General features: G+C 43.6%; 1 protein-coding gene across 5 annotated transcripts in view; it reads right to left on the reverse strand.

Moving 5' to 3' along the window:
- The window catches only part of LOC117877626 (lactosylceramide alpha-2,3-sialyltransferase-like), a 54,845-nt gene that overhangs the window by 21,922 nt on the left and 16,006 nt on the right, over positions 1-16,917 (reverse strand). For 2 of the 5 annotated variants that reach the window (XM_034770873.1, XM_034770874.1), the window contains exons 2-4: positions 12,741-12,855; positions 2,898-3,012; positions 812-1,155 (exon numbers count right to left, since the gene is read on the reverse strand). In XM_034770873.1, coding sequence (XP_034626764.1) covers positions 812-1,155; positions 2,898-3,012; positions 12,741-12,855 — 574 coding nt within the window. Of the gene's footprint in view, positions 1-811; positions 1,156-1,484; positions 1,582-2,897; positions 3,013-12,730; positions 12,856-16,917 lie in introns of those variants that run through there. The other 3 variants (XM_034770875.1, XM_034770876.1, XM_034770877.1) reach the window with 3 other exon arrangements.

Consider the following 16,917-nt stretch of genomic DNA (forward strand, 5'->3'; position numbering starts at 1 on the left):
ATCTCAGCTGGTCGAGTGATCTTGCATTCGCAGTCTAGAGAGAAAATACACTGAAATGAGCATTCCCCAGTTTTGGCACAGTGCTGCTGCTGGAAATTTGTCCTGCTCTTGTTTGCCATGCAATTAGTATCATTTTGCCTTTCAGTACAACACAGTTGTGCGGAACTGGATTCTCTGCCTTGACTCAACTGAAGAATAAAAGCAGGAGTAGACCGGATGTTGAACACAACCTTCAGATTGTGCTGACTAAAATTACACCCAACTTTGATAAACATGTCAAAGAGAAGCAAGCGCAGGTTTCTCATTAAGTGGAACCTAGGATTTATTATACCATTAATGTGTTCCTGTTAATGTTGATTTCTGCCTTTAGCTTTCTCGATATTGGGCTGCTTTCACTTATTATTACTATTCTCGTTATTATTGTTGTTGTTACTGCTACACAGAGTGCGTGATAAGTATTTTGGAGGCAAAATACGTGTGTTTTCTACTTTCTATTTACTGGAGTGGGACTGGCCATCAATGTTTACAAATGGGTCCTGGTCCAAAAAAGGTTGAGAACCACTGGTCTAGAGCACACTGAAATGATGACAGATTCCTGGTCCCTGCAGTCTGAATTTGAGTAAGTGTATCTGATTCACCATATTTTGAATATTGTAAAGACAAGTAATATTAATAAACTACTTTCAGTTTCATAAACGAAGTAATAAATGGAGTTTGAGACTTCCCTTTCCCCTCCCAAAAAGAGAGGCTGTTTGCAAATAACACAAATGTTAAATTACTTTGTAACGTTAGACAGAAGAGAAATATGCACCTTATAACAATATCAAACTCATTCAGCACATGGCCTAGCTCCAATCCATGAAGTATTCCACCACTTCCTACAACAACACAACGCTTACAGTGTTTTGATTTCAAGTTCTCTGGCAAGTCATGCTCAGGTAAGAGTTTTAAGAGGTTCTGAAGTTTATGAGAGTTCTTGTGAAATCCAAACGGAGGTTTGTATTTAAACACATCTTCATGCCTGAATATATCTTCCGTTACAAAGGGAAATATGTTCGCGCTGTACTTCTCAGCAAATAATCTGTCCATCTCCTTCTTCACAAAAGAAGGTCGACATTCTCCTTGCTGTATGAGTTTGGCATATTTTTGTGCTCTCTGAAACAAGACGGTATATGAAATTTAAGTCACACAAGCTAGTACATTTCAGTATTACAAATATAGCATATCTTGTCTGAAGCAACCTCCCAGGAGGCCAACAGACATCCATAAATTAGCAGGTGTAGGTTTTAGAAAGATAAACCAAGCTGAACCACCAACTGTGGGAAATTTAAAACTAGTCAGTTAAAACAAGAAGCTACCTGTTTGTGGTGTTATCGTGAGTGCAGATTTCAGAGTATAACTTTTACATCCTTCAGGTGGAAGATTTCTTTAGGAGTAAGTTAGAGTGCAGGTGCTGTCAGAAAAATTACTATGTAAAATGGTACCTTTTTATAAAGTTCGTCTGCTTCCTGCACATTTTCAAGCAATAACTGGTTATTTTTGTTCATGGACAATACAGCTATGGGAAAGGAAGATGGTCATCCATCAGTACAAATTTGTCAGCTAAATTTTGATTGCAGAAACTGTACTACCAGAGACACGTAAACTGGAAAGAAAAACTCTGTCACATCCAAGACAGGGCTTGCAGCATTTTGACTTGCAAACTGATTTTAATCTAGATGTTTACGGTCATTTAAAAAAATCCCACTATAACCATGCTTAAAATGTTCACCCAGAAGTGGAGGGTCTCAAGTTCTCCTTAAAATGAAGATGAAGTACCAATATAAAAACCTACAGTACTAACTTTCATCTGAATCTTCCCCTGCCAAATAAATGATGATCTGTCTCTCTGAAACAAGATCCTCCTGCACATTTTTAGAGAGTAGAACCTACAAATTGCGGTCTGGTACAAGGAGGAAGCTTTAGTACAGTTCAAAGGCAAAGACGCCATTTTACCACCCCTCAACAAATTAGAGGATTTATCATAAAAACAAGAACAAAATGGAAAGGTGGGAGGAACAGAGGCAAGTAGAAAACAAAGAGATATGTTTGTGTGATATATGTGGGAGAGTCAAAAATGCAAGCCTGATGTTAAGATTACTGAAAAAGGGGAACAAAAGAGAATGGGAAAAGGGAAGGATTTTTTTTAATTGCAATTACAAGAACTCCACAGATGTGCAGAATAGACCCTACAGGTACCAAAAAATGTTTAAACAGGCCCTGGTGTTTTAGAATTCTAAGCAGATATTTAGAATATCAAATTCTTCCTTCTTTCCCAACACAGGGTGAGAATCAGCACCTTTGTGTTACAGTGTAATAGCAAGCATAATGTTTCAGTTTTTAGAACAACTCTCAAGCCTTCTCAATCTCCACTGTGGCACTACAGAAACTGTTTTTTAAGTCTGACTAATCTTCCCATTGTGCAACTTCCAGCACAGTCAAAAGCATTCCTTGCATGCACCTGGCAAAATAATCAGGCCACAGAATTCTATGTACATATCTAAGTCCTTTTTTTTTTTTCTTGCAACCTTCCACTGTGTTAATGCAGTCAAACTTTTTCGAACTATGTATCATATCTGTGATGACAAATGTTAAACCATTGTTTTCTTCCTCCTTCAATTTTATTCCTAAAAAACTCTATAATTTTCTCTGTGTAAGTCTCACTGCCTACACAAGCATAAGAATTGAAAACCTCAGCCTCTCAGTGCAGGTAATGGAGCATACAGAAAGGTAAATTCATCTGCCTTCATTGCAGGACTTCAGCCTACAACTCCATCACTTCAGGTCCTACAGTGAACTTTCCAACTCTACACAATACATCAGTAACATTTGCTAGATACAGATAAAGAATAGCAAACCTTTACACGTTCAGGGTCCACATAGTGCATTTTCTTCGTGTCACATTCTTCAGGGCCAAAACTTAACTTGAGGATATAAAGGAAGCACACCACGACAGCAAACAGTGTAACACGTCTAAAACGAACAAGAGCCATTGATTACTTTTAGGGCAGTAGGCCACTGTCCACAGTGGAGTTATTTCTGAACTACTCCTTTGTGAAGCTGATAAAATGTGAGCGAGTTCAAAAATGTAAAGAAGCACGTTTAAGTGCAACCCACAGTGAGATACTGCACAGTCCTAATGCTGTAAACCACACTCTTCCTCAACCCATCAAAGCTTTTTGCACTAAAGTGGATCAATAGTGTAGTATGGAGACTGGTGCTCAAGGATGCTTTCGCTTTATAGTGTGGTTCTGCACTGATTACTTTAAACTAAATGACCTTGATGTGTCCTGCATCAAATTTGACTACATCAACAGGCTGCTCTCTGTACATTTTGGGACTACACTAAAGTGCTTTTTGATTTCTTTAAAAATAATAGTTTTACTTCACTTTTAAAAATGGCCAAAACAAACATTACTCATGTAAAGAGTGCAGTTGCAAACTGGGTTTTCAGTATCAAAAATACTTAAATGTTTTTGGTGCTGAAAACACAATTTGAAAACTTCAGAGCCTAAAATCCCAAACCACCACTTAGATGCCGCCAAATCTATTTTGGGTTACTTAGAAGGCCAGAATGCAGGATTTATAATCCCAAATTTAAAAAGACACCCAAACACCTAACTTTCCGCCCTATATTAAAAAGCCAGCATTCCTAGAATCATTTTAATCCAGGTTTTCCTCAGTGGTTTGAGCATGGTAAAGGGCTATGTGACTGTTGAGTATTATTACTGGGAACTACTATCTGAATAACATAAGTAATAAGAGCTACCAGTCAGCTGAGCGCTGTTACCTTAGATGGAGTGTTATAGTTCGGGCCCTACCAAATTCAGTCATAAGATTTAAAAAAAAAATCGTAAATTTCATTATTTCAGCTATTAATTTGTAATTAATAGGCAGGGGCGGCTCTATGTTTTTTGCCGCCCCAAGCACGGCAGTCAGGCGGCCTTTGGCAGCATCCCTGTGGGCAGTCGGCGGCACGCGGATTCGGCGGCGTTTCTGTGGGTGATCTGCTGGTCCCGCGCCTTTGGCGTACCTGCCGCCAAAGTGCCATTGAAGCCGCGGGACTGGCGGACCTCCCGCAGGCACACCGCCGAAGGCTGCCTGTCTGCCTCCCTCACAGCGACCGGCAGGCCGCCCCCCGCTGCTTGCCGCCCCAGGCACGTGCTTGGTGCGCTGATGCCTGGAACCGCCCCTGATTTTAGGGCTCCTGATCAATAAAGGAGTTGTGGGGGGGGTTGCAAGGTTATTGCAGGGGGGGCATTGAGGTACTGTTAACCTTACGTCTGCGCTGCTGCTGGCAGTGGCACTACTTCAGAGTTGGGCAGCTGGAGAGTGGCAGCTGCTGGCTGGGAGCCCAGTGTTGAAGGCAGAGCCACCGCCAGCAGCAGCGCAGAAGTAAGGATGGCATGGTATGGTATTGCCACCCTTACTTCTGTGCTGCTGCCTGGCCCTCAGGCAGAAGCTGCCACTATCCAGCCACCCAGGCAGCACCTCTGAAGGCAGCAGCGCAGAAGTAAGGGTGGCCTGGTATGGTACTGTCCCCCTTACTTTTGTGCTGCTGCTGGCAGGGTGCCACCTTCAGAGCTGGGTGCCTGGCTAACAGCCACCGCTCTCCAGCTGACCAGATCTGAAGGCAGCGAGAAGTAAGGGTGGTAATACTGTGACCCCCCCCCCCCAAAATAACCTTGTGACCCCCCCTTGCAACTCCCTTTTGGGTCAGGCCCCTCAATTTGAGAAATGCTGGTCTTCACTGTGGAAATCTGTACAGTATAGGGTAAAAGCATTCTAACGACCAGATTTCACGGGGGAGACCAGATTTCACCGTCTGTGACACGTTTTTCATGGCCACGAATTTGGTAGGGCCCTAGTTATAATACACTTGAAAGTATTTTAAATGATAGTTTCTGTCCTCTTGTTCCACTACCATCCCTTCCCCACAGACACCAGTCAAAGCAGTACCTTTAATTTGTGACATAGGAGAGAGTAATTATAAATTGTTACTATTAAACAGTTACTACTTTATGCTCCCCTGTCCACAGTGCTAGTTCCTGTAATGGGAACTACTCCCTAAGAATGCTAATAGACAATGTTTATTAACATTTATTCCCTTGTTCCGAAAGGGATTAAAATAAACTATAAAGAGCAGATGTCTTTTGTGCTGCCAACATATGAAGGCATGTAATTGTCTGGCTTTTAACCTCACAAAGGATGGGATTAAGTATGAGACAAAGTTATTTACTGTAACTGGAGGTTCTTTGAGACAGGTGGTCCCTACCTGGATTCCAAACATGGGTGAGCATGCGCGCCATGCGCTGGAGCCGGAACTGTTCATAGTAGTATCTGTTGACCCGCAGATGCATCAACTGCATGGCACATTTGAGGCTTTAAGAGGCTGTGCCAGCCGACACCCCTCCCAGGAAGCAAATGGAGCCCGGAGCATAGGAGAAGAAGAGCGGAATTGGAATCCAAATAGGGACCGCACATCTCGAAGAACCTCCAGTTACAGTAAATAACCTTCTCTTCTTCTTCAAGTGATGGTCCCTATGTCAGGATTCCAAACGCGGGAGAGTAGCGAGCAGTGGTCAGTATGGAAGCGGGCACAAGGGCTCTCGAGAAGACCAAGTCAGTAGGAGAGCATGACCAGCTGCTGCATCTGTCACCGTCGAGGGGGCAATGGCATAGTGAGAGGAAAAGGTGTGGACAGAGGACCAAGTAGCTGCCCGACGGGGACCACTCGGAAGTCACGTGTGTGGTGGAGATAAAAAGCTAATGCTCGGCAGACATCCAGGGAGTGGAATACATGCTCCATGGGGGAGGCGTGTGGCTTAGGGCAGAAGACCGGAAGGTGTGTACTCTGGTTGTACTCTGGTTGAAGTGAAAGGAGGAAGTCACCGTGGGCAGGAACTCAAGGCAAAGACGTAAGGAGACCCTGTCTTTATGGAAGATGGTAAATGGCAGATCCACCATCATGGCGGCCAGTTTGCTGACATGTCATGCGGAGGTGATAGCCACCAAGAAGATCATCTTCATGGAAAGATGGAGGGGGAGCAAGTGGTGAGGGGTTCGAAGGGTGGCTTCGTGAGCACAGAGAGAACCAGATTCTGAACCGAAGAGGGGATAGGCCTTCGTAGTGGGGGGAAAAGCATTGAGCAGGCCGCAGAGGAAGCGGGAGGTCGTCAGATGGGTGAAGACGGAGAAGCCATCCACAGGAGGAAGAAAGGCACTGAGTGCTTCCAGGTGAATGCAGATGGAGGAGCGAGCAAGGCCTGATTGGCAGAGATGGAGGTAGTCCAGAAGGACAGGAAAGGAGACAGAGTCTGGAGAGAAGTGATGGCACTGTGCCCATGCAGTAAAGCGGTGCCACTTAGCTTGATAGCAGATTCAACTGGATTGGTACCTGTTATGAGTGAGGATGTCTTGGATGGAGTCGGAACAAGTCCGGTCTACATGCGAGGCCCATCCAAATACCAGGCCGTGAGGTGCAGAGGGCTCGGGTTGGAGTGCTGCAGCCAGCCACGCACCTGCATTAGGAGACCCGGGAGGGTCAGAAGAGGAATCGGAGGGCAAGCACAGATTGGTGTATCAATACTGGTGAAGTCGGGAGAGAGCTACGAGGATAACCGTCACTCAGTCCTTCCGCACTTTGCGCAGGACTTGGGGAAAGAGGGGAATGGGTGGGAAGGCATAGTGGAGATCCGAGGTCCAGGGAATGAGAAGGGTGGTCTGTGACGTTGCACTCTATATGATTTTATAAAAATATGCTAATAAGTAAATATAATGCAACTAAAATATGCTTCATGAAAAGGTCTCTTGTAAGGTATTATTACAAAGCTTATAATCTATTGAGTGTGGTCATTCTATTTGTATAAATGTATCATTCTTGTATCTGAAATTAGAAATATGAAATATAACTCTGAGGGCCTATTGTAATTATGCAAAGTGTGGGCCATTAATGGTGGTTTGAAATTTTGATGGCTCCCATCAACCAGGACAATTGACTGTGGATTGCTCTGTTTGCAGGCAAGCCTTCCTGTGAGTCAGGCTGGGAGAAATGAAGGCTTGGGTGACATGAAGGTCTTACAGTGTCATGTGATCAAGTCACCTAAACTGAAATCCATCTTTAACCTTGTGCTTTTTCATTGGGGGGGGGGGGGGGGGGGTTGGGGGGGGGGTTGGGAACCCAGAGGGACAAAGGATTCCCACCTTATTTAAAAGATATATAAATGGGTGAAACAGAACAAAGAGGGGAGCCATCATGAGAAATCCCCTAGCTACCACCTGAGCTGGAACAAGAGCTGTACCAGAATTGTGCCCAGGCCTGGAAGGTGTCCAGTCTGAGGAAAAAACATACTGAAGCATCTCTGAGGGTGAGATTATCTGTATTCAGTTTGATTAGACATAGATTTGCGTGTTTTATTTAATTTTGCTTGGTGACTTACTTTGTTCTGTCTGTTACTACTTGGAACCACTTAAATCCTACTTTCTGTATTTAATAAAATCATTTTTTACTTATTAATTAACCCAGAGTATGTATTAATAGCTAGGGGACAAACAGCTGTGCATCTCTCTCTATCAGTGTTATAGAGGGCAAACAATTTATAAGTTTACCTTGTATAAGCTTTATACAGGGTAAAATGGATTTATTTGGGTTTAGACCCCATTGGGAGTTGGGCATCTGAGTGTTAAAGACAAGAACACTTCTGTTAGCTGCTTTCAGCTAAGCCTACAGCTCTTAGGGGACGTGATTCAGACCTGGGTCTGGGTTTGCAGTAGGCTAGAGAGTCTGGCTCAAACCGGGCAGGGCACTGAAGTCCTAAGCATCAGGTGGGAGCTCCCAAGTGGGGGTTCTGTGATCTAACCCGTCACAGCATCGCCCTGTGAGCCTGGGCCCAGGGCTCAACGGGAGCAGAAGAGGGGAAGGCTTCTAGTTCTCCAACGTCACAGAGGTCCCAGTGCAGTGTGCTCCACCAACGAAAGATGGACTGGAGAGTGGGGTTGAGGAGTCTCACTCCTAGTGGGAGTAATAATAAGGGGGAGGGTGACCATCCTGAAGCGAAACTTGTGAATAAACTTGTTCAGGGAGCAGAGATCCAAAATGGGATGAAGACCACCCCCTTTTCTTTGGGATGAGGAAACGGGGAATAAAAACCACGGCCACAGTAGCGCCGCAGCACGGGTTCTATGGTGTTCTTTTAGAGGAGGGTGGTTGCTGCCTCACAGAGGAGATGGTCCTGGGAAGGGTCCAGAGGGTGGCCACTGAGCGGATGAGGAGGAGGGAAGGAGAGGAATTCAATAAGGAGGCCTTGGTGGATGATGTCCAGCACCCAATGGTCAGAGGTGATCCCACCCCAGTTGTGAGCAAAGAGGGCAAGACAACCCCGATCCATGGTGTAGCCAGAGGGATGGAGGAGGGTTCACGGTTCTTGAGGAAAGAGTCAAAAGGGTTGCTTAGATGGATGGTGATGAAAGCAACAGAGGAAGAACATCGAGGTCGCTGGGAGCAAGGGTGATGCAGGTCAGATGGCCATTGAGGGTACGGCTGGTAAGTGGCAAAAGGATGAGGGCAGAAGGCGGATCGGAGCCAGAATAGAAATGCCAGAGACTGGAGGGTGGCATGAGAGTCCTGGAGGGAGCAGAGGGACTCGTCCATCTTGTCACTAAATAGCTTATGATTGTCAAAGGGAAGGTCCTCAAGAGTTGTCTGACCTTCGTAGGGAAACCGCTAGACTGGAGCCAAGAGTAGCGACGGAGCACCACTCCAGATGCCAAGGAGCGTGACGCAGTGTCAGTGGCATCAACAGCCGTTTGGAGAGATATGTTGGTCACCAGTTTTTCCTCATCCAACGGATGCTGAAATTCCTGCTGCTTTTCTGGAGGAAGGAAGTCCTGAAAGTCAGCCAGCTTGGAATAGGACAGGAAATCATACTTTGCAAGGACAGCCTGGTAGCTGGCAATGCGGAATTGTAGGCCCACGGACTAATATACCTTGCGGCCCAGCAAGTCCAGCTTTTTGGTAAAGCAGTCAGGACAGGTGGATTTAAAGTGTTGCTGATGGGTGCGCTCCATGGCCGTTTGGACTACCAGGAAGTTGGGTGGGTAAAGAGATAGTCTGTACCATTAGACGGCACAAAGGAGCAGCGTTCTTCCGCTTTGACATAGGAGGCTGGCATGCGCCCAACAGCCTGAGCTGGCTGCAAGATGGTGTCATGGATGGGCAAGGCGGTATGGAAAGGCCCCAGAGGCTGGAGAATGTCCAGGAAGTGGTCCTGGGAATCACGAACATCTTTCACTGTAAAATTAAATGCAGCAGCCATGCAGCGGAGCAAGCTCTGGTATTGGGTATGGTCGCTAGGCACGGAGAAGGTGGGTGGAATGCGGGCATCGTCCGGGGACGAAGAGGCACCTGTGAGGACTGAAGGTGTCAATGGCGCGGCTGGTGCTGACGGAGCAGGAGCATCCAGAGGTTCCTCGTGGAAGATGGCGGTATGGGTGACCGATAAGCAGTGATGCAGGCAGTACATCCCACGATCCTGGTAGGGGTCTCAAGAGGGCCAGTAGGGCCAAGCATAGGGATTGCCAGGCATCAGCGGTACCCATGGGTAGCGGAACCATGGGTCAGCCAAGGGCCCACAAGTCGGTGGGTATGACCGGGGCCGAAAGTCAAGGCTCTAGGACCAGGCAGAAGAGAAGGCTGTGTCCGGGACAAAGGACCACTCTGATTCCGAAGAGGGGTCCAGTAGAGGAGGGGCCATCAGTGAAGGCGGAATTGGTGGCGCAAGACTAGGTCCGAGAGGATGGTCAACAACTAGAAGGAGCTCGTCTGTCACCATAGCCGGCGACGAAGGATGGAGCAGGAGGGGCTCGTCCACTGGAGAGGAGAGTCTCGGAACAGGCAAGGGTCCAGAGCGCAGGGGAGAGCCAACGAAAGGCAGCATGAGCTCATCTGATGGCATCAGGGGTGATAAGCATGCCAGAGTGCGCAGGACTGGGTGGGACAGGCCAGAAGGTCCTGGCTGTGTTGACGGCACCGAGGGCAAAGGAGGAGGCCCAGGTGCCGGAGCAGAAGACAGGGCCAGTGGCGTACAACAGTATTTGGAGCGGTGCTCCATATAAGCCTTCTTAGGAGCAGGAGCATCCACAACTGCACACAACTTCTCGCCCAACCTAACATGGCTCGGGGAGGTAACACTGCGTTTAAAAGCGGTCCCCGCTGGGGAGCCGCTCTTATGCCCATGCTTCTTGTGCACCCAGTGGGATTTCGGTGGGTGCGGCAGTGCCACACGGAAGGGGCCCAGTGAAGCGCTCACCACCAGTGTCGGGCACTGTTCCAGCAGATCTGGTGGAGCCGTGTCCAGTTATGCACGTGGGCGCATTGCCTCCTCCATCAGATATTTGCGGAGGTAAAGTTCACGAGCTGCTTGAGTCCGGGCAACAAGAAACAGTACAAGGCATAAAGGCAACGAATGTGCTCGTCTCTCACTGAAAAAGAAACAAGGGCGCAAGTCACAGTTCTTGAAGCCGGCTTGTTGGGGCATCGTTCCCAGGCCAGGGAGAAAGAAACCCCTGAAGGGAAGAAGTCCAAGGAAAAACTAGCTAACTACTAAAAACTCAGGGATGACAACTATATACAGCAGAAACAAGAGCAGTTCTCTTAGCGAGAAAGAGGGGTTCCGACTCTGGCCATGTGGCGGTAAGAGGGAGCTGGAGTGGCGTCGACCCGCACAGCCTCTTACAGCCTCAGACGTACCATGCAGTTGACGCACGATGCACATGTGGGTCAACAGACACTACTGCAAACAGTTCCAGCTCCAGCGCACGGCACCCATGCGCACCTGCGTTTGGAATCCAGATAGGGACCATCACTCAAAGAACAACCTTGACTTAAGCGTTAATTCACATGAAATTGAGCTAATGGAGGACTAAGCCTCAAAGGTGGATGCACCATCCAGCACTTTTATGCTACTTAACAGCATCCTTTTTTTGGAAACTCAGCTTATTCAAAAGTACCCTAAGTGTATGTGTTATATTTGCCTTTTATTTTAAAGCTACAGAATCCAGGAGTGTGCTAGATGGTTTACAATTAAAATAAATAAATAAATACATACATACATACATACAGACACACAAAGCAACAAGCAATGCCCCTTCATTAAAGTGCTTACAATCAAGATTCTGCCAAGACACAGTAATACACAATAGAGAAGAAGGGATGAGAAAAACAAAGGCTACAGTAACAAGATCACACATTTAGTCAGTTTTGCTAATAGGCAAACCCAGTGTGTTACGTTAGATTTTTTTTCTTTTTTAATTAGAAATATGTAGGTCAATCAAAAATCGCACAGCATTTTACAACCCACCACACAAGTTCTGCAGAGACAAAAAATTGATGTTATATCATCACTGCTGCAAAAAAGTTTCAATTCATCTGCTATTGCTTCTGAGAAGGCACAGCCAAGGTGTTTTAGACTGATGGAGTCCTTGCCAATACTCAGCTATAAAAATGGCATTTTCCGAATAACTGATTTTTTTTTTTAACCCAGAACAGAATAAATAATGTTAATTAACTACTTTCTGACAAAGACTATTGTATAACAGTAACACTGCAATGTCAATAGCCTGATTTGTCATGTTAAAAAACAAAACCAAAAATAGTTAGCAAAATGCTATTTGGTCACTGATATCTTAGAAACACTCATATGCTAAAAAATAAAAATATTTTTAAATTGACCATTACAAATGCATATCGTTCTTATTCTACTTGGTAGTTAATTTGAATAATTTCTTGTTATTAGGAAATTTGGCTATTTATTTTTGAGGTTTAGTTGTTCATTTATTCCTATGGAACAAAAGCCAACCATAACAATTTATGGATTTTTATACACAAATAAATATTAATGGTCAGTCACTTAGCGTAGCATAGATAATTTTTAATAAACTAATGACTGTATATTTGGTTGCTGCATGTCAGAAGTTAATATATAGTAAAGCCAAGATTTTCACAAATGAGTGACTAAAGTTAGGCTCTGAAGTTCTATGTGAAAAGCAAAGTTTGCTAATCCACACTCTAGTAAACCGGCAGGTTCTCCATACTTCACAAAGATTTAATGGCCCACACTGTAATGATATGTCTTAATACAAATATATATTTATTTTTATATAATTTAGCATTTATATTAATATACTACTAGCTGTGAAGTATTATCAAATTAAAACTAACTACAAGGAACAAACATCTTTTGTGCAATATTTTTAAAAAACACAATTGTGTTTAGCAAGTAAATGAACATTCAGTAATCCACAACGCGTTTCCACTGTACTTTATTTTCATCAAGTACCACACTATGGAAGTGTCTTGGCATGATGATTTATTGGGCACAAAATAAAACTGACATTCCAGGATTTGCTGCTAAATTCTTATTGGGAGGTTGGGGACGGGGTGGGGGGAAATGGGTTGTGTATATTATATATAAAGAGAGACAGAGGCTGGCATCTTGAAAAAAAATGACAGGCACCCAACTTCCATTGGATCCCAATGTGATTGGGTACCTAACTCCCTTTGGCAGATGTGACAATTCCATTCCCTAGGCTTTTATACCACACATCACTGAGGTATCTTCAGTGCCTACGCCATGCAGCATGTTTGATTAAACAGCAATTTAAATCTAATTTATCATGACAGAGACACACTTACTTGAGAGTACCTTTTAAAAAACAGCTTGGTCTTTTCATCTTCATGTATGACCAGCTTATACCATTGCACAGAGGGCACGTGATCACTTTTCAACTTCATACAATTATCTTCATCACTCAGCATTGCTGTAAAGAAAAATACACTTTAAATAAGAATCTTGTTGCTATGCATTCAAAAAGCTTCTGAAGGCATCCAATTACTATGAGCAATTAAAGTGGAAAGTTTCCTGGAATAGATCCTGGTTTTGTTTACCCTGTTGTCAATAGTGAACTGCAGTTTTAATTTCTCTATTGTTAAAAATTACTTCATCCCAATGGGTTGCAATGAATGAATGAATTCATCCCAATCAACTCTCAACTGTACTGCTAGGAAGCAATTCTAAATATATACAAGTTTTACTATTTACAAAGCATAGATTTCATGCGAGTTTAAATCATAGGAGATACAACATTTTGAACTATATAAATTACATTATACAGAAGATATATAAAGCTATCACAAAACACAATAACTGACTATAGTTTACATGTACTATATACACATTATATATAACATACAAGCCCTATGTCATCTATTCCAGCATTACATCACGTCTCTGACTACAAACTACCCAAGGCAATGATTGTATCTCTAAATTCTATTCAGCATCACGTACATCTATGACAACATACAAGAAAGTAATAAAATATTTCAAGCAGGGAGCCCCTGTAGAGAGAGGGCAGGTGTGATGTATTAAATGACCTAGTTCCAAAAAGAATGTCTAACAGAGGGTAAACCGAAGAGTAGGTTTCAATGGATTTATAAGAAAGCAGGGTTATCTAAAATACAGATAAATATTTTAGTTTATCCAAGAGCAGGTTAACAGGTAACTTGATCACAGTCTATAGGTACCTATATGGGGAGAATATTTTTGATAGGTAAGGGCTCCATAAATCTAGCAGAAAAGGGCATAATAAGATCCAAAAACTGGAGGCGGAGGCCAGACAAATTCAGACTAGAAACAAGGTGCAAATTTTTAACAATAAAGATAATAGACCATCGGAGCAACTCTGTCACTTGAAGTCTTTAAAATCAAGAATGGATGCCTTTCTAAAGGAACACTCTAGTTCAACCAGAAATTACAGGATTGATGCAGAAAGTCAGCCTAGATAGTCATAATGGTGCTTTCTGACCTCAAAAACTATTAATAAAAATTGACTTCATCCTCTGGAGTGGATTACGGTTTTCTGTTTCTTAAAGATAAATTGTGCCTCCTATACAAGTGTAATGTTCCCCATTCTACGTTATTTCTTAAAGATTCTGCTGCAATTTCGCTTGGATGTGAAAAACGCTATGCTGTTTAACTGCATTTACATACTGCAGGTATCATTTTGCAACACATCTGTATGCTGGTGAAGTGCTCAGTCTCCCTTGTTTAGCCAATTTGAGCATTAAGAGACTGAAAATATTTAAAAACTGTCTTCAAGATAATCTTTCTTAATTTGTGGGTTTTTACAAACTGATTTTCCATGGATGAATATTCTGTTACAGAATCCTGTGCCGTTTCTGATTCTGGCATTGATGTTTTACATTAAGAAATGTATTTACTATCATCAGGCTCTGAAAAGGAAGAGAGAAACCCTGGGCTGCCAGAACCCCAAGCCACCCACCTCTACCCCACCCCCGCCCCCACAAAAACCCTGGGGCAGCCCAAGCTGGCATTCAACCCGAGCAGCCCCAGCGGGCCCGGGGCTGGGCCGCCCCAGAGTCGCCCTAGTGCAGACGCCCCGGCCGGTCCCAGCCCGGCATCCCACAGCAGTGGCTGCAGCCAGGAAAGGCAGAGTCTTCCCTGGTCTATTATACTTGCCGCCCATGATAACAAATGATAATAATTATGCCCAGCTCTTATATATCATTTTTCATCAACAGACTTCAGAGCACTTCACATTATTTAATATATTAATCTTCACACTACCCCAGTGAGCTGGGGGGTGGGGGGGAGTGCTATTATCCCCATTTTAGAGATGGAGAACTGAGACACAGAGAAGGTAAATGACTTTCCCAAGATCACACAGAAAATCTGTGGCAGAGCAGAGAATTGAACCTAGGCCTCCCAGGTTATAGACTAGTGTCCTAACCACTGGACCATCCTTCCTAACAAAATACCTTCACACATGGCTCTTGGATCTATTTCACATTTAAACAAAAAATATTCTCACATAACTCAGTGAAAACACAAGAGTACTCAGCAAATTGAAGTACCCTCAGCTAGAAACGTTTTTACTTTGCCTGACTATACTGACTGTACAACAGTGTTTTATTTGTGCAGTTTGAAATGGCTCTGAGAGGAGGTAAACAGATTTAGAGCTCTTTCCTCATGTGCTTTGTAAGAATACCTGCCATTTTGAGCACTGTTCTTTATGCCATTTGCTTTTCAGATGTATTTTCAATAAACCAAAGACCACAGAGTTAAATCTGTGACAGGAATAAATTAGCAATAACTGTTGAGTGGGTAATGCCATCAGAAGTAAAGAAATTATTCCAACCTTTCTTTCAGTTATGTGACAATTTTCATAGAATCATAGAACTGGAAGGGACCTGAAGAGGTCATCTAGTCCAGTCCCCTGCACTCATGGCAGGACTAAGTATTATCTCTAGACCATCCCTGACAGGTGTTTGTCTAACCTGCTCTTAAAAATCTCCAATGATGGAGATTCCACAACTTCACTAGGCAATTTATTCCAGTGCTTAACCACCCTGACAGATACATCCTGACAGTTAGGAAATTTTTCCTAATGTCCAACCTAAACCTCCCTGGCTGCAATTTAAGCCCATTGCTTCTTGTCCTATCCTCAGAGGTTAAGAAGAAGAATTTTTCTCCCTCCTCCTTTTAACAACCTTTTATGTACATGAAAACTGTTACGTCCCCTCTCTGTCTTCTCTTTTCCAGACTAAACAAACCCAATTTTTTTTCAAATCTTCCCTCACCAGTCATGTTCTCTAGACCTTTTATAAGGTGTTCCTGTAAGCTGCCCTTAGACCATCACTGCAAAGTTTACAAACAATGATCCATATAGAAAAACAGTCTTGAAATCTGATACAATCTCAAAAAGGCACTTCAGTGATTAAAACAAAATGTGTCCGTTTTTTTCTGATGGAAAGGTCAGTATTTGGATTTGGGATTTCTCCTCCTATTTAGCATCATATGATAAATTAGGATAGTACCAAATTTCACCATTCTAGTTGAGAACTGGCAAGTCAATTATATTAGTTAAGATCTAAATTGTATTAAATACAGTTCTCTTTCTCAGTAATGCATTTGTTTTGTTCCATAATGTTACAGCCAGGCCTGAATTTCACAAGTTCCTTTTTTTTCTCCCCAGCCAAAAAGTTTTCTACATTACACCTGAATTATGCAGCAGAATAGCACTGAACAACAGGCGAACTGATAATTATGAAACAATGTTAACCGTTCAGCAGCATTTTTACAATCGTATCATCTAACCCTCCATGATATGGTGGAAAAAGTTACATTTAAGTTTAAACAACCAGTGGCTGCAATGCCAGAATTTTCTAGACCAAGCAGGGCCTAACAGAAATTTGTAATAGAGTGGAGGAAACAATTCTAGACTCAACTTCAGGAATTATAACCTCTTTGAGATGGATGATGGGATTTAACCTCAATTTTGTGACAGACGTGGAAATGCCATGAAACAATCTAAGAACACAGAGGAGTAACAATTTTAACAACATTGTATGTGACCTTGTCGATTGTTAGCCAAATGGGCTCGTTTCCCCCTGGAGCTGCCCAATTACCCCAAGGAGGCACGGGAGTCTAGAAGATGGCTTTAAGTTTTTATTGACCAGTCAGCTGAGTGGGCGCTCTCCTCGGCTAATGCCAGAGAGAGAGCCCCTTACAAGTGCGGAGCAGCCTTTTTATACCTAGCAACAAACAACGTAGCATGCATACCTTATACGTGTATGCGGAAGGAACATTTCAAAAGGCCTTGTATGCAGATTGAGAGGCAAGGGAATGGATACATAACAGGATGCGGTTTAACATTTACTTGAACTCATCACTTCTTTTCACAGCACCCCCCTTCCCCCCCCCTGCACTCCACTCTGAGGCATATGTTAGACTAAAACACCAGTGCCTGTCTGTCTCACCTAGGCTGGTGGTTTGGCCACCTTGTGTTATCACATAATCT

Source organism: Trachemys scripta, chromosome 5 (assembly GCF_013100865.1).
Source record: "Trachemys scripta elegans isolate TJP31775 chromosome 5, CAS_Tse_1.0, whole genome shotgun sequence".
Lineage (NCBI taxonomy): Eukaryota > Metazoa > Chordata > Testudines > Emydidae > Trachemys > Trachemys scripta.